The sequence below is a fragment of the Cryptotermes secundus genome, unplaced genomic scaffold, assembly GCF_002891405.2.
Source record: "Cryptotermes secundus unplaced genomic scaffold, Csec_1.0 scaffold250, whole genome shotgun sequence".
Taxonomy (NCBI): Eukaryota; Metazoa; Arthropoda; class Insecta; order Blattodea; family Kalotermitidae; genus Cryptotermes; species Cryptotermes secundus.
The window spans coordinates 2,714,932-2,739,222 of NW_019738873.1; the positions used below are offsets into that span (position 1 = coordinate 2,714,932).

The 24,291-nt window shown below is 42.7% G+C and overlaps 3 protein-coding genes across 3 annotated transcripts in view; 1 reads left to right on the top strand and 2 right to left on the bottom strand.

Moving 5' to 3' along the window:
* Positions 1 to 15,601, bottom strand: part of LOC111871119 (glutathione hydrolase 7) — a 57,992-nt gene extending 42,391 nt beyond the window's left edge. Inside the window, exon 1 of the mRNA XM_023863957.1 lies at positions 15,530 to 15,601. Coding sequence (XP_023719725.1) covers positions 15,530 to 15,545 — 16 coding nt within the window. The 5' untranslated portion in view covers positions 15,546 to 15,601. The remainder of the gene's footprint in view (positions 1 to 15,529) is intronic.
* On the top strand, positions 1 to 24,207 carry LOC111871123 (rhythmically expressed gene 5 protein). Its single transcript, XM_023863974.2, has 6 exons — positions 1 to 321; positions 15,537 to 15,603; positions 19,315 to 19,419; positions 20,286 to 20,369; positions 21,082 to 21,237; positions 23,927 to 24,207. The coding sequence occupies exons 1-6, from the start codon at positions 214 to 216 to the stop codon at positions 24,175 to 24,177; spliced, it is 771 nt and encodes a 256-aa protein (XP_023719742.1). The 5' UTR covers positions 1 to 213; the 3' UTR covers positions 24,178 to 24,207.
* Positions 18,280 to 24,291, bottom strand: part of LOC111871121 (farnesol dehydrogenase) — a 54,170-nt gene continuing 48,158 nt past the window's right edge. Inside the window, exon 8 of the mRNA XM_023863967.1 lies at positions 18,280 to 18,389. The gene's annotated coding sequence lies outside the window, so the exon portion shown is untranslated. The remainder of the gene's footprint in view (positions 18,390 to 24,291) is intronic.

The following is a 24,291-nucleotide window of genomic DNA, read 5'->3' on the forward strand; positions in this document are numbered from 1 at the left end:
ACACATGCTGTCAGTTGAGATTCCACTGTCTTGGCTATTGAGATAGAAGGAAACAGAAATTGCATTACCTGTTGCTAAACAAGTGGTTAATGTGTTGGTGTAATTGGTTAAGGTTAATATTTGTATGGTAAACTTTTCTGTCAACATATTACTACTTAATTCAAATTAATACCGAGTTGTGTGAAGAGATAAGTTAACGAGAAAAACATTAAAATGAGGTGTGTGACAGTTGGCAGCTGCTTAGTGCTGCTGTCCTTTGCCTGCGTTCGTGTTACCGGATCAGCCATTCCAATGTGGGAATTCTTGAGCCGTGGTGAGAAGGTGAGTACTGTTTAAGCGACACGAAGGGTAGGTGAAATTGCTATGGGTGACCGCTGTCACCTAGTTGCAACGACTGGCGTAGAAATTATTTCGCCCTGTATCTGCTGCGCTATTTCCAACACACGGGAAATACTAAATATCTGAAAGCATGGGACAAGACAGTTCCCTCCTGCATTTGATTTTAAAGTCTGTCGCTGTCCTGTTGATTTTTAAGTGGCAGCTCTGTAGTTTCTGTGATGGCAGCAAGTGCTAAGCCTTGAAAATGAAACACTGCTTGAATATGATTTGGATGAACTCATGTACGTGTCATCCGTAATATAATGTAATTCTAAATACTGTCGGGGTTTCCGTGGCACATAATTCTCAAACCGGAAGCAACAAAGTAAAACTGCTTAAGGATTATGAAAATGTAACTCAGAAAGTTGTATTTGGCAACGCTGCATTAGCCACAATAGGCTCATATCGTACTACAGTTTCTTCATATGCATTTTTCTCGACGCTGAGTTGGACGTGATGGACAAATTCCGTGGTATCTGTTCACTTGATATTATGCCGCTTGATTTCTTCCTGTGAGGATATGTTAAGGACATTGTTCACAAGACGCCTGTGACCCCCTTGATGAACTGAAGCTCAGAATTGTTGCGATCGAAAAGTTTGAGTGGCACTGTCCAGTTTCAAATGTCATGAACATCCGTTCAGAAGAGTCTTTTTGGTTCAAGATGGACGAACAGGCATGACGAACATAAAAGAGAGCTTTTTCTTTTGCAGATTTTCTCTGGGAACACGCAAAAAGTGTATAAATAAAATTCGGATCAAAGGCCGGTAAATGGCTCTGGTGTGGTGCACTGACGCGAGTAGTTGCGCACCATTTAATACCAGAATGCCACTGTTAAGTAGGGCTCTGCCGGCAAATCCTAGCTCCCCGCCTCGTGGTGACCCCTGGGCAACACATTCTGGGGTGAGAGTACTGATGTGGCAGACTGTGCGGGGTGAAAGGCGCCTTCAAACGGGACTCTATGGTTAAGGGAAGGAAAACCCTTACAGAAAAACCGAGGGAAGGGGGGGGGTTCTTTAGGCGTGGTGAAGCCAACATGAAAGAAAAACATGGGTCCTCCTAAGTTAAGGGGGTTGGGTAAAGGTTAACAATATCTCCCCAGAAAACATCACTTGTTCAGAAACCCAGTTAATCCTGAAGAGATAGATGGGACTGGGCAGGAATAGACGGAGGCAAAGGTTAGACTTAAAAGGTCCATAAAAGCGAAGGAGAAGAAAGAGGAGGAGAAGAAGAAGAAGAAGAAGAAGAAGAAGGCGCAGTTAAAATTCTGTTTACTGTAAAATTCCTGCCGTGGGTTTCAACACTGTCATTCCGTACACGCATTGTTGTGTGTTACTGCATGATGCTACGTTGCCTGTATCCAGACTACATACGGTGCGATGATTGATGATCGGGAAGGAAACGGTCCTGCTCTAAACGAGGAACTATCCTGATATTTTTCTGGAGGAACTGAGGAAAGCCACGAACAATCTGAATGAGGATAGCCGAGATTCGAACCGACCACCCCACGAATACAAGTCTAGACGGGTACCGGTGGACCAGTTTGTGACAGTCCACACCTGTTACAGTTCTCCGTGGGTGCTACTGTCCTCCTCGCTCATTTCGGAAGGGGTGACTGATTTATTGGCGAGTTATGACTTGTTCCTCGGATCTCGACAGAAGACAACTTCTTGAATTCAGTTTTAATGACCGGAAGTGGACAAGGTCACCCCGGGAAACAAGTCCGCAGTAGCGTTCTGAAGACGTGATTTTTTTTCTACATGCGCAGTTGTCATAATTTGTCTTCGGAAGGGTGTAGCGGGACCCTAAACTGAAGACTGTAACCCCTTTCACAAGTGGGGGCGGGAACTGCTTTGTTCTCAAAAGTCGTTATGTGATTGCATAATGACTTTGGGTCTTCAAAATGAGCCAATAGGAGGCGAATTTTTGTCTGGGAGGGGATGTCGTAAATTCAAATCCTTCTTAGGGTTGACGCGACGCTCCCACAAGATACCTGACTTGTCTTAAAGTGATCGTAAAAGTGATAGAAAAACTATTACGTCCATTGCTGCTGTTTTTCGCCCACTTTCCTTAGTCGTGTGTTTCATTTTTCAAATATGGTTGTTCCAGAAAAGTTTAGTAAATAACCAGAAAAGACGGCGTCTTTCGTATTTAGTATCAATAATTGAAGTATATCGATTTCGTCTCCAAGTGAAACCAATAATGTCGTGACGTCACTGAGATGAACGTTTTTAATTTACCGGTATGTTTTCAGCATTAATCTAATAAAAAAAACTAAACTCCGTGGCTTGAGTCCGCAAGAGAACTATACCGACAGAGCGACCGCCACTTATCGGCAAAGTTAGTGCCAACTTTAGCGGTTAGAGAGTGTCGCGTGGTCAGCGCAACAAATCCCCACGGCCGTTAATCTCGATTTTCTAGACCGGAGCCGCTATTTCCTTGAAATAGCTCCTCAATTACCCTCACAAGGCTGAGTGGACCCCGTTCCAGACCCACTACTTCTCAGAAAACCTAGTAGCACCGGTAATCGAACCCGGGACCTCTGTATCTGTAGCCAGGAACTCTGACCACTAGACCACAGAGGCGGTCCAGCATTAATCTAATAGCCTGAAAAATTTATAATACATAATAGAAATTTTCCACGCCTATCTTCATTCAAATGAGTTTCGCGGCGAGGCGCAGCGAGTCTGACAACGTGCCTCTTAGGAGATCAGCTGTTTTCAAGGTTCTCAACTCAGCTTTCTGTCTGCTCACTTCCCTGTTGCTGCAAGGTGTGTGCATATTTTCACGCCCCAATGACCTACATGCTTGCAAATTTCAACTCTTCGTGTACGTAATTTGTAATTTTAAATAACTTCGCAATTTTAGTCACAGAATCTTCTTCACTATAATGCTACGTAGATAGCACGATTTTAACTTTACTCAACGATGGATATGTCGGCCAAGTAACTTCTATGTTATCGAGTTTTTTTTTTTTGTGAAAGTACTGTCGCAATTTTCTAACAGGCTCTCCATCCCACAAATTATGCCAAAGTTGCCAGTTTGGACGGAGTCACATACTGGAATAATGAAACAATTCAAACGACGTAAGATTTGAGGCTTTGACGGCGGTGACTATGAAGAAAGCAGTCTTCTGGGATTTGGCACCGTGTATATGTGGTGTTAACCGACGTTCCTCCGAAACGTCGGTTAACACCACATATTCATTCATTCATCAGTAATCTGTCAGACGACAGGTCCACAGTCTCTTCCAAAAACAGTTTCTCCTCTTAATGCGATCTTCTGTTTTTGGAAAGAGACTATCCAGGAAAAGTGATAATGTGGTAGTTTTTCCATTTGCTTTCCACATCGCAGTACAACAGCCGTTCAAACCACTCTGGTCACGCCTGTTGCTATACGAACTTGAACCATCTCGAGCATCATTTGCTCTGTGCTTCAAGTCGCTGCTGATGACGCTGCTTCCGGCATCAGTTTTTGGTTTTTGGTGTCTCTCTTCGTCTGATGCCTACCCTTTGACCTGTCCAGCAAGGGAGGCCCTGCCAGTAGCTACGCTACCGCTGGTATAGCTTGGCATACTCAAACCCCCTCACCACGATAAGGTGGAGACACCAACGACGGTGCCAAATCCCAGAAGACTGCTTTCTTCAATTCAAACGACGCTTCCAGAATGTGGTCTTCTGGGTTGCAGCGCCGTGTAGTTCGGAAAGGGCCCAACGTTTCGGAGGAACATATCGCCTCCATCTTCAGGGTCGAAGAGTAAACCACAATACCGCGCTCTTCATGGTTACAACCGTCATCACACCCAGATACGAAGGCACGTGGAAATATGCTGACAAACTTTTTGACTTAATCTTCATTCCTGTGTTTCCTGATCTGTACAGTGGTTCCTCCAGAGACTGAACGCACTTCCCGCCGAGCCCAATGTAGCGGGGAACAGCTGAGGGGCACATCGGTAGCCTGACAATGCATACCACGATGCACTTTGCGTCGAATCCTCTCACGAATCGACATAGCTGTCAGTGATTGGCTGCTCGAGTTCGGTTGGTGGCTGTCGCGTCTACACCGGCCACGGGACCCACTCGGCCATCTACTGAATGAGAACAGGGAGTTGTTTACCTGGGATTAAAACAGCCGGAGCCTGAAGCTGGCCACTCATCTAGTGCCCGAATTAGGAATGCGTGACATCATACGGCCACTGCCATACATGTCTTCATGGAATGGTGCTTACCATATGAAAATCTGTACCTTTACATTCACTCCTCTGAAAGTAGATATCCCTATCCGCAGATAGGGATTAGCTCTATCGATTGGGCCCAACTGAGTAGGTTTTTTCCTGAAGACGGACACGGAATCCAGTCTCCGAAACGTCCTGTTTTTTTATATAAAGGCAGGACGATGGACAATGTCCAGGAACATAATACAGTGCGTTCAGTTAAGGAGGAAACTTCGCAACACCGCTGACCGGGCCCAACATTCCTCACAGATTGCTGCTGTAACTGCTGATAGCAGAATGAGTCATTAGCGCTGATAAACGCGCGCCGTTACAGTTACAGTAGCAATCTGTGAGGAATAGTGGGCCCTGTCAGCGGTGTTGCGAAGTTTCCTACTTGATTGAACGCCCTGTATTTGTGTTATCCACTAAGAGAGAAATGGCAGAATGAAACGCTATGACACAGACTGGGTGACTGGGTTCAGATTCCCTGTAGGGACAAGGGTTCATCTCTTTGGCATCACATGCAGATCGAAATTGGAGCCCACCCAAGCAGAGCTACCTGCTTCACGCTGTTCCTTCCTTGGCACCTTCTTCGATTCTGGAGGTGGACGCGACGTGTTCCTCCGAAACGTCGGTTGACTTCCAAAGGTCTACAAGGTGTTACATCCCAGGAGACAGAACTCTTCATAACCACCGCTGTGAGCAACCCCATTGCTACACCTGTCATTTAGCCCGTGGCAGGTACAGAGCTGAAAACTAGCCAAACAACATTCGTACCTGGTAAATCACATACGCCTGCGCGGAACGTTATATCGTCTCTACTTGCTCTTTGCCAGAGTCTCCGTGTCTCCGGCCGTACCAGCTTCTCATTGTACCGTAATGTGCCGACTCTAGCTCACTGGAGCAAAGGAGACGTTCCAACCTCCGTCCTGTGTAATTGCATGTGGAAGAGAAACGCGAAACATCAGGCAAAACAAAAACCGTTCCCAGAATTCGTTACTTAAAGACACAGCGACAGGATTCTTTGCCTGTGGTTCTGTATAGGTGTGAAACGTAGTCTCTGACACTAATGGAGGAACAGAGACTGAGGGCGTTTGAGAACAGGGTGGACCGAGGAGGACTGAAGTGACGGGATATTGAAAAAAAAAACTGCATAATGAGAAGTTTTATAACTTGTTTTTCACTAAGTATAATTAGAATGATCAAGTCAAGGAGGATGAGATGGGCAGGGTGTTTAGCACGAATGGGGAGAAGAAGAATGCATATAGGATACTGGTGGGAAAGGCAGAAGGAAAAAGATCAATAGGATGAGCAAGAATTGGGTGGGTGGATAATATTATGGATCTTAGATAGGATGGGGTGGTATGGACTGGACTGATCTGGCTCAAGATAGGAACCAGTGGAGGACTGTTGTGAACACGATAATGAACCATCGGGTCCAATAAAATTTAGTGAATTTTTTGAGTAGCTGCACAACTGGCGGTTTCTCAAAAAGGGCTCAGCTCCATGGAGTTGATTAGCAGCCGGAACGTTTGCTTACAGACATAGGTTTAAACCGCTTAAGACCATTTTTACGGATTGTCCCAAAGTATTTAGGGTAGATATAGTTTTAATACTTTTAATTTTTTATAATAATATTCCATAGATTTCCTTTTCAGTTTAAATTTTTTTCCCCCCAAAACTTTAGACCTGGAGGGGTGCCAGGGTAGATGGTTGATTTACCCCTCACCAAATGCTTCCTAAAGACGACAGTACAGAACGCAAGAAGGTCTGGAGCGACTTGCAGAGCTGCACGTGGCTGTAGTTAAGTTGCGCTCCAGCAACGTGACCAACCGGTGCGTGTGACTGCAGTAGTCACTCAGACAGCCTGTTATATAGGAAGAACGGCATATGGAGCCCACATATCCTTCACTGTACTTCAATACTGCTCGTGAATTCCCCTAGGTGTTTCCCAGGACTTCAGTGGGAATACGTACATTAAATGTTCTCACAAACTTCCGTGTCCTAAGCTGGATTCGAGTTGGCATTTCCCCGCATTCTGCCGACATGAGACCGCGTGACCGTTGCTATGGAGCAACGGAAAGTAAAAGCAATAAAATCACACTATAACGGATCCAAATATACCGTAATACGTCTCCTTCTGAGACCAGATTCAGTATGACACAACAGCCGTGATAGTTCAGTGGTATAGCGACCGGGGTTCCATTCCTTGCAAGGGCGATACTTGTTTTCTTCTCCAGAGCGCCTAGATCGGCTCTGGGGCTCACCCAACCTCCGTTGCAATAAGCAGTGAGGGTGAAGCTTCCTGGCCGTGAAGCTGACCACTCACATCCAACTAGTGCCCATTTGAAGAACGGTGGAGCTATACCTCCGCTCCTTCAAACGTGATGCTTAATGAGTTAAGCAAGGGGACAACTTCACCTTTTTTATCTTCCATACAAAACTGCCGCAAAATAGGCCTTGAATGTGTATGTAGGTGTTTGAGATCTGAATCAAGAGTCACGTGTTCATGTTGCAAGTTTATACCCGTGCATGTCCACGTGAACTTCACAGGTCTACACACGCTCCATTCTGTTCTTCTGTTCTATTCTCTTCTTTATTTCCCGTTGTTTTCTTATTTATCTATAAAGAAGTTTTGTAATCTTCAGATGTATCATTGTCATTGCGCATTTCAGGTTACCATGGTAACGAATTAGTGAGAGAGTTATCATTTTGCATGAGATATATATGTAGGAACTATGTTTCGGGCATGCCTGACCACCATCAGGCAGGGATACGTATAGTTATTGAAATGCAGATATGGATCCCTATCGGTGCAACGCGTCGAATTAGTATGTGGGCTCGGCTCGCCAGTGTGGGGGACCTTTATACCTTTATTGCGAATCCCTGACAAAGCTGCTGGTCGTGAACTTTTACATTGCATGCCATCCGCTCAGTAAGTGGCTTCATTTCAGTTCGACCTCCACACGACGAAGCTACGGAAGTGAACAGCGTTTCCTTCCCGTGAGCCATAATTTTAGCAGACATCTCTGTTATTCATGGCTTGTGCTGGAAGAGGAAAACAACAGGGCAAGGCCGAGGTAGACAAGGTTTTTGAACTATAAATTCAAATAGTCCTTCTACGTCAACCTCGAACTGGCCTGGCAAAATCATATTCATAATCTCTGTAACGCCTGATTGCTACAAGACAAGGTACAGGTTTGTACGTGGTGTATTCATCATCAGTAATCTGTCAGACGACAGGTCCACAGTCTGTTCCAAAACAGTTCCTCCACCTAATGCGACCTTCTGTTTTTGAAAAAGAGACTATCCAGGAAAAGTGATAATGTGGTAGTTTTTCCATTTGCTTTCCACATCGCAGTACAACAGCCGTTCAAACCACTCTGGTCACGCCTGTTGCTATACGAACTTGAACCATCTCGAGAATCATCTGCTCTGTGCTTCAAGTCGCTGCTGATGACGCTGCATCCGGCATCAGTTTTTGGTCACGCGACAAATAACTTCACGTGGGTCACGTGGTGTATAACACTAAGAATTACTGGGTTTTCGGACTTTGTCCATTGTCCGGTATTCTAAAACTAGAAACACAGTGTTTCGGAAACTGCACCTGTTTCCATTCTCACGTGAGGGAGACACGTACTCTGTTGGGTCCCTTAGAAGAAGCTAACCTCAGTCCAGTGATTGAGGTTTGCTCTTTCTAAGGGACCCAACACAGTAGGCGTCTCCTCTGTCTCCTGAAGACGGAAACAAGCCCAGTTTCCGAAACACTGTGTTTCTAGTTTTTGAGGTTACCTCTTTCTGTGAGACCCTTAAAATCGAGTACCACAGTCGGGTACATTTTTGGTTCTTGAATCTTTCATGACACCTAACTGGCTCGACAAAATCTTGCATCATATGACACATTTGTAACTAATTCTCTAAACACGCGTTGTAAACTACTGTCACGTGTAGTGGTGACTATCGATATTGCATATGTTTACCACTTACACGACTCTAAGTACAAGAAATTACAGCGCCACCGCTAATCTCCGAAATTCACAAATCACCACAGCGCCCGCTAAGCCTTTTCCAGCCTGCTATGTCTACACCAGTCGTTCCCAGGCGACGGATTCTAACATGGGAGATTCTTCAGCTTCACGCATTCAGGTTGTGTTCAAAAACTCTCGTGCAGAACTGCCTAACAACTTACTTTGTCACTTGCCTATAACATCTTAGCACTGACTGCATAGAAAACACCCCGATTCCAACAGTAACTCCATTGATGCGCTCGTATTCGTTGCCGTGGGAAGGTGTTTACTGAGCAGTTGCCCAGGAACGATAGTTGTTTAAAGAGTCACTGCTTAGCAGCTGGTCGACACGTCATACTATATTATAATTTATATCTCTTAACCTCCTGCCAGTTCCCTCAAGTAACAAGATGGCGGACGCGGAAACTTGTGCCGTGAGAAAGGGAGTTGCGCCACTACCGAATAAGGTACGCAGTAGTGACCACGATAATTGTGGTAACAATAGAAACCATAGTAGGGAATTCTCGAAACAACTGGCCTGCCCACGCTCCAGCACGAACACCTTAGAGGGAAACACGTAATCTTTCCATCCTAACGTAAAAAAAACAAGTTTATTCTATATTATTATCGGGGTTTGCATGGCCTTAAGTTTCAAACCGGAAATAACAAAATGAAACTGCTTATGAAATATGAAAGTGCAAATCAAAAAGTTTTATTAATTTTAGGATCAGTGCTGCAGAATGCAAACCAACTTCAACGTACGCCCTTTCGTGTCACGTGTGATGTACAAACGGTTGTTTCGGTTTGAAAATTATAGGCCAAGGAAACCCCGACAATAATTTAGATTCACACTGTATTATTAAAAAAAACGGTATGGCATGCTTATGGCTTACAAACTGTACAGCAAAGTGATGGACGAAAGAAAGTGAAATAAAATTGACAGTTTACATTTCTGAAACCTATTTAAAATTTATTTTTAATCCATTCCTCAATTTTCCAACCGGTCTCTTCCAAATCAAAACTACTGTATGCATTTCGTTTTCATTACGCGTGCTACATGCCGCGCCCACGATCCGACACTATTTTTTTTGTCTTAATATTATCAATACTATACATTGTGAAGTTCTCACTGCATTAGCTGGAGCACTTCCGTTTACACTTCCTCTCTTACGCCGGAAGCAAACCTCGGTCATCTGACGATGCTGTTTCAGCTGTTATCGCTGAATGAGATGCGACAGCGGGGTTGTACTGATCTGGAGCGGGGCAGTGTTCGTCTCTTTTAAAGTACATTAAACCCTAGCTAATCCGGATTAATCGGGGAGGTGAGGTGTCCGGATTATCGAAGTAAAATGTAGCCATAAAAGACAAAACGAAATACTTAGAACATAAATACTTGGACAATTTAATGATATTAGTAGTGCTGATGAAAATAAATAAAGAAATATCATTGTAAAAACCTTTACTTAAAATGTATACAAAGGCAATACATTTATTCATCGATAGAAGACTCAGAAGTTGTGCTTGTTTTGAAAGTCATAGGTTTGAGGAGAATGCCAAATTTTGTTTCAACAGACAAGAGACTCTTCTGCCTTCCTAAATGTCATTGTATCTTTATAAAGTATGTACTCAACTGTGAACGGGGGCACACGGTAGAGTAGTTAGTTCAGGCACTATGCTACAAACCGGAACGTCGAGGGGTTCGATTCCCGATGAGGTCATTGCATTTTTCAATTGACCTCACCCTGCCAGCCGCACTATGTCCGTGGATGGACTCAGCTTCTAAAAGAAATGAGTACCATGAATCTTCCTGCGGGGTAAAGGGCGGCCACCTCACGCCATCTGTGAGTCGAGTTTCTAGAAAATGTGGGAGCCTCGATGTCTCGCAACCCTATGGGCCTCTACGGCCTGTTACAGGGATAGCTTTGCCTTTTTACCTTACTGAACTGTGAAGAGCATTTTTCATATTTTGATCCTGATTTTCCGACGTCCAGATTAACGGTAACCCGATTAGCGAAGGTTTACTGTATTGTGTGCAGGTACTGTGGAGAAGCAGGACAGGAGAGTCGGTTTACGTGGTTGAGATACAAAGGGAAGAACTCGTGGCTACGGAAAATCTGCAGCATGACCACTGCATTAACCTGCTCGATATTCTCTTATCAAAAACCTTCCTCGTGCCCCTCTCAGAATCTGAGTACAGTTTCCTACCGCACATAAAACTGTAAAATTAGTTTCCTGTAGATCCTCTGCATTTCATTTTGTAAAGAGACACAACCCGACTGGTTGTCTAGCGTGGTGTAGTGTAGTACAGTGTGCTATAGTGTAGTGTAGTGCAGTGTGGTGTAGTGCAGTGTAGTGTAGTGCAGTGTGGTGTGGTGTAGTGCGGTGTGGTGTAGTGCGGTGTGGTGTAGTGCAGTGTAGTGCAGTGTGGTGTAGTGTAGTGCAGTGTGGTGTAGTGTAGTGCAGTGCAGTGTGGTGTAGTGTAGTGCGGTGTGGTGTAGTGTAGTGCAGTGTGGTGTAGTGTAGTACATTGTGGTGTAGTGTAGTTCAGTGTAGTGTAGTGCAGTTTGGTGTAGTGTAGTGCAGTGCAGTGCAGTGTAGTATAGTGTAGTGCGGTGTAATGTAGTGCAGTACAGTGTAGTTTAGTATAGTGTAGTGCAGTGCAGTGTAGTGTAGTGCAGTGCTGGCAACAACTTTCGAGCACGTGTGCTGCGTTTAACAACTTATAAATGGTCAAGTCACTTCGAATTCACCAACGAACCGTTTCTCATCATTCGTATGTGCGTCTCGTAGTTTTCCGATTCACTTTCGCTTGTCACTTGCTTTCAAATTCCATCTCTATTTGGAGCATCGACTGCAACCAGTTCTGTTCCTACAGTCTTCAAGGAGGGCCACAGGAATACGGAATGAATAGTTAACAAATTTGAAGACACTGACATTATCAATATTATTGTCACATATATATATATATCGTGTCGCCCCGTCCATTTAGTGCCGAGATCTTCACGGCGCTTAATTAATCAATCACAGGGCAACTTCACCTTTCCCCTTTTTATTTACTTCCCACTATCAATTAATTTTTGTTTCTATATATACATATCCCATTTCGCTTTTTGCTCATCTCCTGTCCCTCCCCCTGCACCTTATATCTGCCCTCGGTATCTCTGTGACTTTCTACTGCCACCGTCTCCATTGCTCCGCCCACACCCCCGGTCTTTATCCTTCGATATATCAGCTTATTCTTCTACCCTGAAGATGGAGGTAATAATTTTCTCGAAAACTTCATGAAAGTACATCGTCTGGAAGATCCAAGCGTGAGAAATCCAAGAGTTCGTAACAGGCTGAATAAATATTGTGGCGTGCAGACCCGTTGTTAGGCAGCGACCGCGAGATAAGCAGTTATACAATAGCCGTTGCTAAATAACAGCTCTGCAAATTATGGTCATTTGTAGGTAATGGATGAGTAGTGATCACGTGGGCATCCCAACGGTCGCAAACGCAACACTGAATACATCAGCAGAGGAACGGTGTTTTCTGTGAGGTCCGTGGCGAGATGTGTGTGTGTGGAGGTGGGGTCGAATACCTCCACCGTGACCCTGCGAGTCGTAGGAGGCGATGAAAAGGGAAGTCTCAAATGTGAGACAGTAAAATATGGTCACAAGTACTAAGAGACTCGGACCCGAGAAAGACTGCGTTGGCAAGGGCCAGAAGCATATACGAAATACAGACGCGTCCTCTCTTCAGAGAGGGCTCTCCACAAAAAACAAGACCGTAACTGTTGAAGAGTAATGAATATCTGGTCATGAACAGCAGATGGGGCTCGACACAAAGACTTACTGACTGACCGTCAGTCGCAATGTGACTTGGACTTAGACACAGAGAGGATGTTACATGAGGACTATGACCGCAAGGGTTCAATTGCAAAAAAGAATCTCTGGTCGTGGGTCTCAAGGGGCTTAGCTCCGAGACTAACCGAGTGGCGGTAAACCGCCAGTCGTAAAGTAACTCTGACTTTGACAGTCAGTTAGTCGAGAGTTTCTGTAGCTGAGGCCGGATGCAGCTCGGGAACCCGGAGGAAGAGGAACGATGCATATTCAGCGAGATCAGCGCAGAAACACATGCAAAGTTACGGTAAACATGCCTGATTTAAGATAAAATTGAAATTGTTCGACAGTATTTTTTAAAAATTACCCAATATCATATTTCCTGATAGTCCGTCCAGAGGTTCTCGAGTTGATACATGCGGAAGGACAGACGTACAGACAGACAGACAGACAGACATGCTACGCACATACCGTTAGTAAGTTATAATAATGGAGTAGACACCTTTTTGAACTAACCTAACCTCGGCACTTACTGCTTGGGATATCATTATAGACTCACCAGCCTCGACCCCAATACAAAACCGCGCGCTGAACTCAGGATCGCCCTGAGAACGGAGAAACTGCCGATTCGCCATAGGCAAGCATATACTTCGTTGCAACACAGACCTAATTCCAATAAAAATTCCTGACGAAATTCTTGTGGGCTTCGGGCCAGCGCAAGCCACGTGCCCACCCCCCCTTCCCCACACAAACAGACGAAATTTCTGAAAACTTCGTCGCAATTAATAACACGAAACCCGGACACTGTTGAGACAAACTGTTATTGATGTGGTAACTCTTAGATTTTCTTGAACTGCAAAAGGTAAAGTTGTCCCTCTGCTTAGCTCATTAAGTACCATGCCATAAAGACGTATGGGGGAATGGAAATATAACTCCACAATTCTTGACCTCGGCACTAGATAGAAATGAGTGGTCAGTTCCATGCTCCGACCGTTTAACCTCCGGTTCCCAATGGATAGGAGGCTGTATGCGCCCCAGGGCCGGCCGGGGCGCTTTGGAGAAGAGAGTTTTTGCTGCCGGGAATCGAACCCCGGCCGTCCTGACCGCAGCCCATCGTTATGCCTACTGAGCTATCCAGGCTCCTATACGCAGGCATGAACAACGGATCAGCAGAAATTAATTTTCACTTAAAAAACTGCAGAACAATAAAATGTAAGGTAAGGTTATCCCTGTAACAGGCCATGGAGGCCCATAGGTTTGTGAGACGTTGAGGCTCCCACATTGTCTAAACAATCGGTTCACAGGTGGCGGTGAGTTTGTGCGCCTTACGCGTCGGCCGTCCTTTACCCCCAGGAAGATTCCTGGTGCTCATTTCTGTCAGAGGCTGAGTCAACCTCACGGCCATAGTGCCGCTGGAAGGATTAGGTCAACTGAAAAAAAATCCACCTCATCGGGAATCGAACCCGCGACCTTCCGGCTTGTAGCACAGTGCCTTAAGCAACTACGCTACCGCTAAATTCAATAACTAATGAAATGTTGACGTGTAACATTTTAATAATATAACGTGTTTCTCACTGTACAATTGCAATGGATAGGGGCATAGAAGTTCCCACCAGGAAGAGTCTCGGGTTAGCACGATCCGAAAGCGCTCAAAGCTCGTTTTAATGTTACAGACATGTGCTGAATAACTGAACGATTGTTTTGAAACCATTATGAGTTCATATACTGTGCCTTGCAAGCAGCAACTAGAAGCGTGAGCAGTCCTTCGTGGCGTTCTTATGGATGTGTAAGTGCCAACCGCCTGTTCAGTTTCCGCGTACATTTTCCGCGTACATTTTCCGCGAAGCCGCGGCGGCTGTTGCCTAAGACGCTCCTTGATCGTGACAACTGTGTCTAGTTCAGGTTCTAGCAATTTGACTTCTCTATTGAAAGTAATAACGGCAAGGTGAAGTTGTCCCTAAGTAAGCTACTAGTTGGAGGTGAGTGGTCGGCTTCACGCCCCAGCCACTTTACCCCGGTACCCATTGGATAGGAGGTTGAGTGGACCCAAGAGCCGGTCTGGACGGCGTGGAGAAGAGAAACTTTTGACCCTATCGGGACTCCGAGCCCTCGGTTGTCCAACCCGATTGAAAATAATTCTTGAAGTTAATCCCAACGGCCAGGCTGTCTAACGCTTTGATATCGGAATGGAATTCAGCGCGTAAGGTGGCTACATATGTAAGTATGTGTGTGTCCATCACGTCTCCATGGATTCCTACCGCTTTAGTACGTGCGGCGACGAATTTCAGAGCAAGGTGTTTGAATTAGGGTACTATAGTGTGCATACACCACTCATGTGGAACAGTTCTAATGTTCAAAATTTTAAAAGTTTCAAAAAGAAAGTTGTACGTCGGCCGCGCCATAGCTCAAGCGGTTAGTCGCTGGCTTCCCACCGCGGCGGCCCGAGTTCGATCCAGGATCTGGTCAAGTGGGATTTGTGGTGGACAAAGTGGCGCTGGGGCAGGTTTTCTCAGAGTACTTCGGTTTCTCCTGCCAATCTTCATTCCACCAATTGCTCCACAATCACCCTCACCTATCATCTGGGGCTGGTACAATAGGCCAGAAGTGGCCGCAGTGCAAGGGACTTAGTCCCACCCCACTAGCAATAAAAAAAAAGTACGTGAGACGGATAAGTAACATGAATAAATAACATATTCTAAATAAGGTCCAAAAGTTTATGACGATGGTACAGCAGTACAAATATTATGTTTTTGGACACTATCCATCGTCTTGTCTTTATCCAAAAACCGTCCTTTTTATTTTTGAAACTATTCAATATCCCAAAACAATATCTGTAAGATATTATAGTTTCCACTACAGGACTGTGTTATCCTATAATATTTTGGTGCAAAGATGCAGAGCGCAATCACGCTAGTTGATTTGTAATATTTTAACAAAAGTGCCACATGTTGAGTAATTTGACTGATTTATTCTGAAATATTTCACGTTAATTTGATTTATTAACAGCAATTTCCCGCCAAAATACCATTCTATGCACCCGCACATGCGCCTTTTGGCGGTATCTCTCGTGTATAGGAGTATCAAGGCAGCACATACACGCAGTTTTGTTTACCTTTCAGATGAGCCATTTGTTCAACATGTTCGTGAAGCAGGTGCAAGACTACTGTGGTTCTCTCAGCATGCCTGGTGAGTTTCTAAAGAGCACAGCTTCACGACTTCCTTATGGTCTCTTTCCTTCTTATGCAATTCCTTTTGCAGGTTAGGACTTCTGGCCTGTAAGGTAAAAGTAAATTTTTTCCTGTGCTTAACTAATTAAGTACTACGCCACGAAGGCGTATGGGGGAGTGGGTGTATAATCCACATTTTCTAGACCCCGGCACTAGCTGGAGGTGAGTGGTCACCTTCACTCCCCGGGGAAAGACCCCCACCCCCGATACCCATTGGTTGGGTGTACCTCAGCCGGTCGGGGAGAGGTGGAAAAGAGAAAATTCTTGAACCTACCGGGACTCGAACTCCGACCCCTCGGTCGTCCAGCCCGTTGCCAATCGCTATACCGGCCTATGGACATCTGGTCCGTTCCCATTCCAAATTAGCATCTAAAACTAGAAACCTTAAAGACAATTCCAGCCCCTTTGACAGAAATCAGCCCATCACGAGGCCTCTACCAGTACAGGGTTAAAAAACGCAGATATCTATGCTCCGAGGGTGTTTGGAACCAACAATCCCAGCGTTTGAACTGTCAAAACATTATGTGCCCTTGAATGCTCGGCCTCTGTGGTTGGCTTTGTGCGGATCAGTAAATTAGAAAATCATATGTGCCCAGAAACAGCCCGTGCCATTTGGTTGGTTTTGGATTTAATGTTGATGGTTCTTGTTTGATCAGCGGATATGTAGATGTCAGTACACATGCAGAGAACACACCAGCAGCAGAAAAACAACCATTTTGAGCCATAGCATTGCTTAGAAAATTCTGCCACATGTGATTATTCCCGGCCGCGTGTCGTGAAATCGGACTAGCCGCTCCCTTTTCGTTGCCTCCTTCTACTCGCTGGGCTATGGTGGGGGTATTCTAACCCGCCCCCACAAGCTTGAGATTATATCATCATTAAATATCTTTGAATAGATTATATTCGTAGAGAAATATATGAGATATTTTGATGTATTTTTTCAAACAAAAATAAAAGCATAGAGTCGTTCAAATTAAAATTTGAAAGAAACGTATGTATGAGGAAGAGTTTGTAAATAGGTTACACATGGATATAAAAATGGAAAACATGTAATATTCGAACCTGAAAAAAAAACATTATTTCTCGACAAATCCCCCACCAACATTGATACACTTGTCCCATCGCTTTACCAGTGTGTCGAAACCTGTAGCAAGTCTTTTGACTGTTGTTTCAGCCACTTCTGCACTTGATCGGGCATCATCTACGACTTTCAGACGTCCTTGGGAGAATTTATCGAGCTAGCTGTGAACCGCTTTACGCGACAAACACTTCCCATGATAAAGAGGAATTAGTTATTTATGAATATCCTTTGCATTGAGTCCTTCTGCCTATAGAATACGCACAACAGAATACAGCTCTTTGGTAGTACGCTCCTCAAGCACGGTCACCACTTTGACTACTGAAACCAGCCTCTGAACATGCGCATGCGCGTCTGCTACCTAGACTGTCATGAAGCTGGACTGTGCTGCTACCTAGTGATGTATTCATGCACCTATTGCATCCATTACAGCTGTTTCACTTCCATTTGTAACCTATTTACTGACTCTCCCTCGTATATTTATACTTGTAGGATGTATGGTTCTCACAGCCATTCTACATTTTTAAATATACTGATTGGTTGGTGTTCATTTTACAATCCTGTCGGTACCTCAGACCATATAGCAGCAAATGGGACGATGGACAATGAATAAAAAATTTGAAAACATTTGTAAATTAGTGATTGTGGCCTAATTGAGGTACCATCCTGACATTTGCCAGGACGAACTGAGGGAAACCACAGATAACTTCAGTCAGGATATTTGATGTCCTGGCCGAGACTTGAACCTAAGACCTCCAGAAGACAAGCATTGCTTTGCCGCCACACCGACCTGCTTGGTTTTTAAATAATCAGGTGACACTACATAAGCTAAGATTTCATAATATTCCAAAAACATCTATTGTGATTCAAAGGCATTGCCAGTATCTTGTATTTTCGAAATGTTTGTATCACTAATTGCGCTAAAGTGGTCAGGATAGAAGAACATTTTTTAAAGTAAGTTGTTAGTATTTGGTATATTTTCCTCATTTATCAATTTTTATATTTTCCTAGATATCTAGGGTAGGGAGGGGCAGCTACATGGCCAATTTATTTACTGCTCAACACTGTATTCAGGTTCATTCCATGAGGCAGGAAAGGAAACAATGTCAAGGCTCTTATGTGAAGTTCTGCAGTATACCATTCATCTCGCTTAGGTTCATATATCCTCTGAATTGGGTAATATGTTGAAGTAGTGAGAATGACATTCCATGAATATTTGGGTGTAAGCTCAATCAGCTGGGGAATACAGAAAATTTAAAACATATTTGAAATGGAACTCACCTATTAACACTAAAAGAGCTTTAAGTCCAGAATGCTGTGAGGGGTAGAGAGTATTAATGTATGGAAGGGGTTGCTTATCACCAGCTCTTTCTCTTGGGCAATAAACCTTAGCTTAAAAAAGTTATCTTGCATATGCTCAAACCCCAGGGAATAAATGTGCCTTTTCCTTTTTCCCTTTAAATTTAGGTAAAGTTGTTCCTGTGCTTAATTAATTAATCATATGACAAGAAGAGATATGAGACATACCTCTACATTCTTGACCTCAGCATTAGATGAAGGTGAGTTGGTCAGCTCCACGCTCAGGCCGCTTTACCCTCAGTACCAATTGAATAGGAGGCTGGGTGAGCCCCAGACTCGGTCTACACACTGTACAGCATAGGAGACTCCTGAAGGAAACAGAATTGAAAGAATAGAGAAATCTAAAATTACAGAACCAAAGATCTTTTGAATAATGTGAAAGTAGATATACTCCCTTCCTGCATGAAAATCTGCAAATGTCTATTGATTTTTGGCATTTACTACAATGTGTTAATAGCAATTATTTTATTATATTCGCCATCAACTCTGTTCCACTGTGAGGAGTCTTGTATTCCCATGCATTAAATTGAAATGACCGTTTCGATTTGGGAGCCACATCAAAATATTCTGTCATCAGTAATATTTGGAAGTCTTATATGCAGACCATATGGAAGCATTACGAAATTCCACCATATTTCTGTGTGTCATGGTACTTGGGATTTGTGGAATTTGACATATAATGGCAAAGAGTACAGATCCTCGCAATGTTCATAATGATTACAATGTATTTCCCCAGCAACCAAGGACATCAGCTCCATTCTAATGGCACGCATGATAATACGTTTTCACAAATTCCATTTTTCCATTACAGGGAGGTGAATTGTTACCCCCACACTTTAAAAACTGTTATTTTGGTGGAAAGGTTGGATCACAGCCATTCTAATTATGATGATTAAAGAAAGAAAGAATCAAGAAATTATAATACCTTTGCAAGGAACCAGTCACCAGGCATCCAGTTCAGATTGTATCTCCTAACACTTACTTATCATGACTTCGCATTCATTTTTATTGGTTATTAATAACTCGGCGGATGTCACAATACATCATGTTAAATGCATTATGTATTTACTTTCTGCAATACATTATGGTCTGGAGCCCACACATCCTTTTCCTCAGTTTGTTTTCATGAATATAGGTGAACAGAACACAAAGCTTATTGTAGTGCTTGGGTCTGAGAATTCGGGGACACATTTATTGATAACTGAAATGTGTAGTTTTCTTCCACTGTTGCAGATTGCAATAAGGTGTTGCTGGTTTATGGGCTCACAAATCTTGCAAAAATGGAGGAAGACAGTTTGAACAAGATGGATCCCTACCAGAGAGGCGCAACAGACATTAGTAAGTGTCACACACAATGGTTTGCAGCACCTTTTATTTGGAATCAGTCTTTTTAATCATAATGCCCACAGACCTCTGAGCTTACCCCACATCAGATTTTAGATCATAAAACAATTTCAAAAGGAAAGATGCTAGGAAACAGGAAAATAGTGTTCAAATGTATCTTGTCTTTGGTGCTGTAGATTTGGGTTCACTGAAGGCTAGGTCCAGTGGTAGGTTTTAATTTAGCAGTGTTTTACCTTCTGCTTTCCATTACCAAATATTAGCTGCCAACACTGATCAAGATGTTATTCTTGGAGACATACCTAGACTGTACCATTCAAGAAGGGTCAATTTGAACAATTTACTTCCATAAAAAAATTATCTTATAATCAGAGGAGCATGGTGAAAAGAGAATATCAATCATTGTGATCCAGTAGTATCAGTAAATATGTACTGTAAACTGTATAACCTCTAAAATATAATTTGAGGTGGGAAAGGAAGGGGAGGGGAACTTGAAAATGAACGAAAAATAAATATATCTTGTTACATGAACTCACAAATGTGCAATACACTTGACTTAAATATTGGTTCCTTGATTCCTCATTCAACAGATCTTCCTGTGGTTAAGGTCTGACAGTTAAAGCCCTTTACTACCAGTCCCAAATATTTCATGGCATAGGATTGTGTACTGGAAAACCCTCCTCTAAAAATAACTCCAGTTTCTATGCCAAGTAACATTTTCTGTTTGAAGAAATGCAACAACTAATGACAGTGATTTTTTATGTATTTCCTTGGTCATTTGAATACAAAAGAAGGAGAGCTTTTAATGATTGCACAGAATGTCACTTCATTCCATAAGTTTATCTGTATCTCTTTGTTTTTAGTCTGGGAATCTATGATGAAAGGCAGCTACAAGACGCCACCAGACACGAAGGAGCCCCTAGATTACAGCTATATTGCTGGAAATGGTAAAATACTAGACTTCTGAATCGGAGTCTCTAGTAAATTCTATATAGGGAAGCATTTGTATGATGCATTTCCTATTCAGAGTAACAAACGATAGAACCACGAGGTGGTAGACACTCAACTTCCTTTATAGAGAGGCAACAAAAAGGACACAAACAAAATTGGTTATAAAAATTTTAACAAAATCTTTTTTTAAATCACACTTGTAAACAGACTAATTGTAATAATTTATAAATATTTTAATGTATTCATGCACATCACTGTAGTTGTTAAAGGATCAGGTTTTATATTCATGGCATTGTGATGATATTGTATGTATGCATTGATATTGACCAGTCACATTGTAATAGTAATTTCTGTTCGTCTTGATATATCCTCCTCAAGATAGTCTCCAAGACAGAAACATGTCAAGGATGAAAGATTAAAAAGGAAAGAAAGAAAAAACATTTTATCAGTCACACTGGATGGAGCTGATTAACCTTTTGCATGCATTGTGTTTCCCACAAGGCAGGAACTGAATTTTTAAATATTATTTAAAGTATTAGTGTTTAATTATTTGGGTTCTAACAATGTTAAAGCAGCAAGAAACACTAGGCACACATGGAGTTGTGACTTATTGACAACTACATCGGTCATGGAATATCCAACCACCTCCCTCCCTCAGGTCCAGTGGATTCTGCTTTGAGAATTTCAAATGATTTGGTATGCTTGCAGGTGCAAACCCCAGTAGTGGAGGGAACACATTGGGATCCCAAGAGGAAGCGTCAACTAACGTGCAGCAATTCTTGACTGCTGTTCCCAATGTGCCCAGCAAATATGTCATTGGCCCAATGATAGTCAGAGTCTTACCTGATGGAAGACCTGTGCCAGGTAAACTAAATCCATTAACTTATTTATATCAATACCATGTTTTGTGCTTTAGAATTTAAACTGTTTATACTTGTTTTGATAGGAGATAAATTAATATCAGAATGTAAAACTGCATAATGAAGAGCTTCACAATTTATACCCTTCACCTATTATTATTGAAATCTACAATGATACGCATGAGGTAAACAAGAAATGAATACAAGATTTTGGATATCCAACCTCACTTGGAAGACTAAGGTAGAGAAGGGAAGGTGATATTAAAGTGAAACTTAACAAAAATAAATTATTACAATTTGAGCTAGAATGAGCTAGACCAAGGCAAAGACTGACACAGGGCATTTGTGAGACTGGTGACATCAATGATTATGAACCTTTAGGTTTCATAAGATCAAAGAATTATTTTATCAGCTGCATAAATATAAACTGTTAAAGGGGAACTAATATACAAATATTATGTTTCCAGACATTATCTTTGTTTTTATTTAAAACACTGTCTGGCTTTTACTTGAAAACACGTTTCAGAGACCGGATTCTGTCTCCATCTTCAGGTAAAACCTACTCAGTTGGGCCCAATTGATAGAGCTAGTCCCTATCTCCAGATATCTGCACCAACACCAAGGACAGCACAAACCATCTGCAAGAGCTAAGACAAAAATTAAAATGTTAAAAACTCCACATGTATTAGGCCTAGCACGAGAGAACTATCAGCACATGTGGGCAGATTCCTTGTATTTCCTCTATGTGGTGTTTGGAGACTGATATCTTAAAATGTTGTCCTTGTTAGAGGAATCTTCTTCTTCAAAGGCTCGACAGCTTCATTTCTTGAACGTTTTCGCCTGCTCAACAATTCCTTTCCAGCTACTTCTGTCCTGTGTGTGAGTTGTCCAGTTATAAATTCCTAAATTCTTTATATCTTCCTTTACGTCATCTTTCCATCTGATCTTAGGTTGGCCTCTCTTTCTTATAACATGTAGCTGCCAGTCATATATTCTTTTAACTGTTCATCCAGCCTCGATCCTTGAGATGTGTCCAAGCCAACTTATTCTTTGGGCTTTAATGAAGTTAATTGCATTCCTTCCTTTTATTAGGTTATCTAGTTCATCATTTGTGTTAATTCTCCAGGAGCCATCAGAGTTTCTTGAGGGTCCGAAGATCTTTCTTAGAATTTTCCTTTCAAAGATTAAAAGTCTATGTTTAATGGCTTCTTGTTAGAAGAATATACTTGAAAATTAGTGGTATTGGCTTTTTGCTTTTACAGGATGAAGGTCAAATCAGGTAACTGCTTGATTCTGATATTTGCATCATATGATTAAAAGATATTTTTTTTTCTTATTCACTTTGTCCAAAAAATAAATTAAACCCTTAACCCTTTACCATGCCTAACAGAGGACAGCACAATAAAATGAAATGGCCGCTCCTGTGCTTAACATAGCTACCAAAGGCAATATATTAAGGTCATTTAGATGATGATATAACAGCATAAGGATACAGTATATTTACACAGTCACAGAGAGGGTTAATGAGGCTCTGGTTTTTTCAGTGAATAATGAGAACACATTTTCTCATTAGGCATTACTAATTGTTAGGGCTCTATACTGTACTGAGCAGACAGTGGCGATCTTAGAGGAGAGTTTCCCTAAATATTGTCTGTTTGCTGCTTCTAAAGTACCCCCTTTATAACATAATACTACAATACTTATTTTACTGACCACTTATATGCATCACTCAGAATTACACTTTACAGAACACAGACACACACAGACTAGTGTCGACTAGCTGTTTCCGCGCAAAGGCTCTTATTGAGGGAGATGATTCAACTTTCCGCGCACAGGCCCTCTTATCACAGCCGTCTGTGCAGAACTCGTCAACTGACAACTCAAGAAACTGGGTCCCAGGATGGCAGCCATTTCACACCAACCTCCAAGTCTTCTCTTCACAGGCTGACTTTCAACTGAACTCTCTCGTTCATAGCAACTTCATGTCACTTCACTCAACTGCTGACAACTTACTGCACCTTGGCTGGTATCCTCATTATATAACCTCGGGGTGGACCCAACAAGAAACATCCTGCCTCCAGCAATCCTATTGATGTCATGGACAGTACCTAGCAAGAGACTGGATATTATTTCCATGGGAATGTGTTCACCAAGCTGTTGCTTAGAAATGGGTGTTTGTTTATCCACCTATTGCATAGCAACGGCTGTACTCGTCCATTTCAAGGTCTCTGCCCAGCAACGGGTCTATATGCCACAATAACCTTCTGGCTGAATTTGGGACTCGAGAGCCCCTTATTGTGCAGTATGAGAACTAACAACTATATCGTGATGCTTGGTATGCTACATTTGGGACAGCGTGTCACATGCTGCGCAACTGTGACTTAGTGATTTTTAATTTATTACATGTTGCTTTCAGTGATTCAGAATATATAGGATTGAATGAGAGATTGATTAGTGGGTAATGAACTGGAAGGGATGAGAAAAGAAACAGCCATGGCCTAATTTAAGGTATTTTCCTGGAGGAATTGAAGAAAATAATGAAAATCATCAGTCAGATAGTCAATATTCCAGCTGAAATTCAAATTCGTCACTTCCCAGATAAAGACAAAAGCATCATTGTTTGATCCATCTTGAATGCTTCAGTGGTATGAATTATTCAGTGTTACAGCATGAAGTGTGTTTGCATTTTTTAGGAGATTCTGAGAGGCCTCTACCTAAAGATGAAGATGCTGAGGAATTCAAGATCATGCGAGGTAATCCAGTTCCATCAGTCGAAGAACTCTTGAACAGAAAATCCTACCAACAGAAATCTCAGCCCTCAACACAACAATCTGGTTCAGCTTACAGTGGCAGATACCAGCAGGCAGTCCTACCCAGTACAGAGACACAGCCACAGGCCGTGTACGTGCTGCCACCTAGTCAGTTCAGGACACCTGTTCTGTAAACATGCCATGTGGTCTTCAAGATGTTTTAACTGACCAAATGAGAATCATTTAGAAATGTGATGGAAATAATGGGCAAGACATTCTTACAGGAATGAAATATTTATTGTAACAGT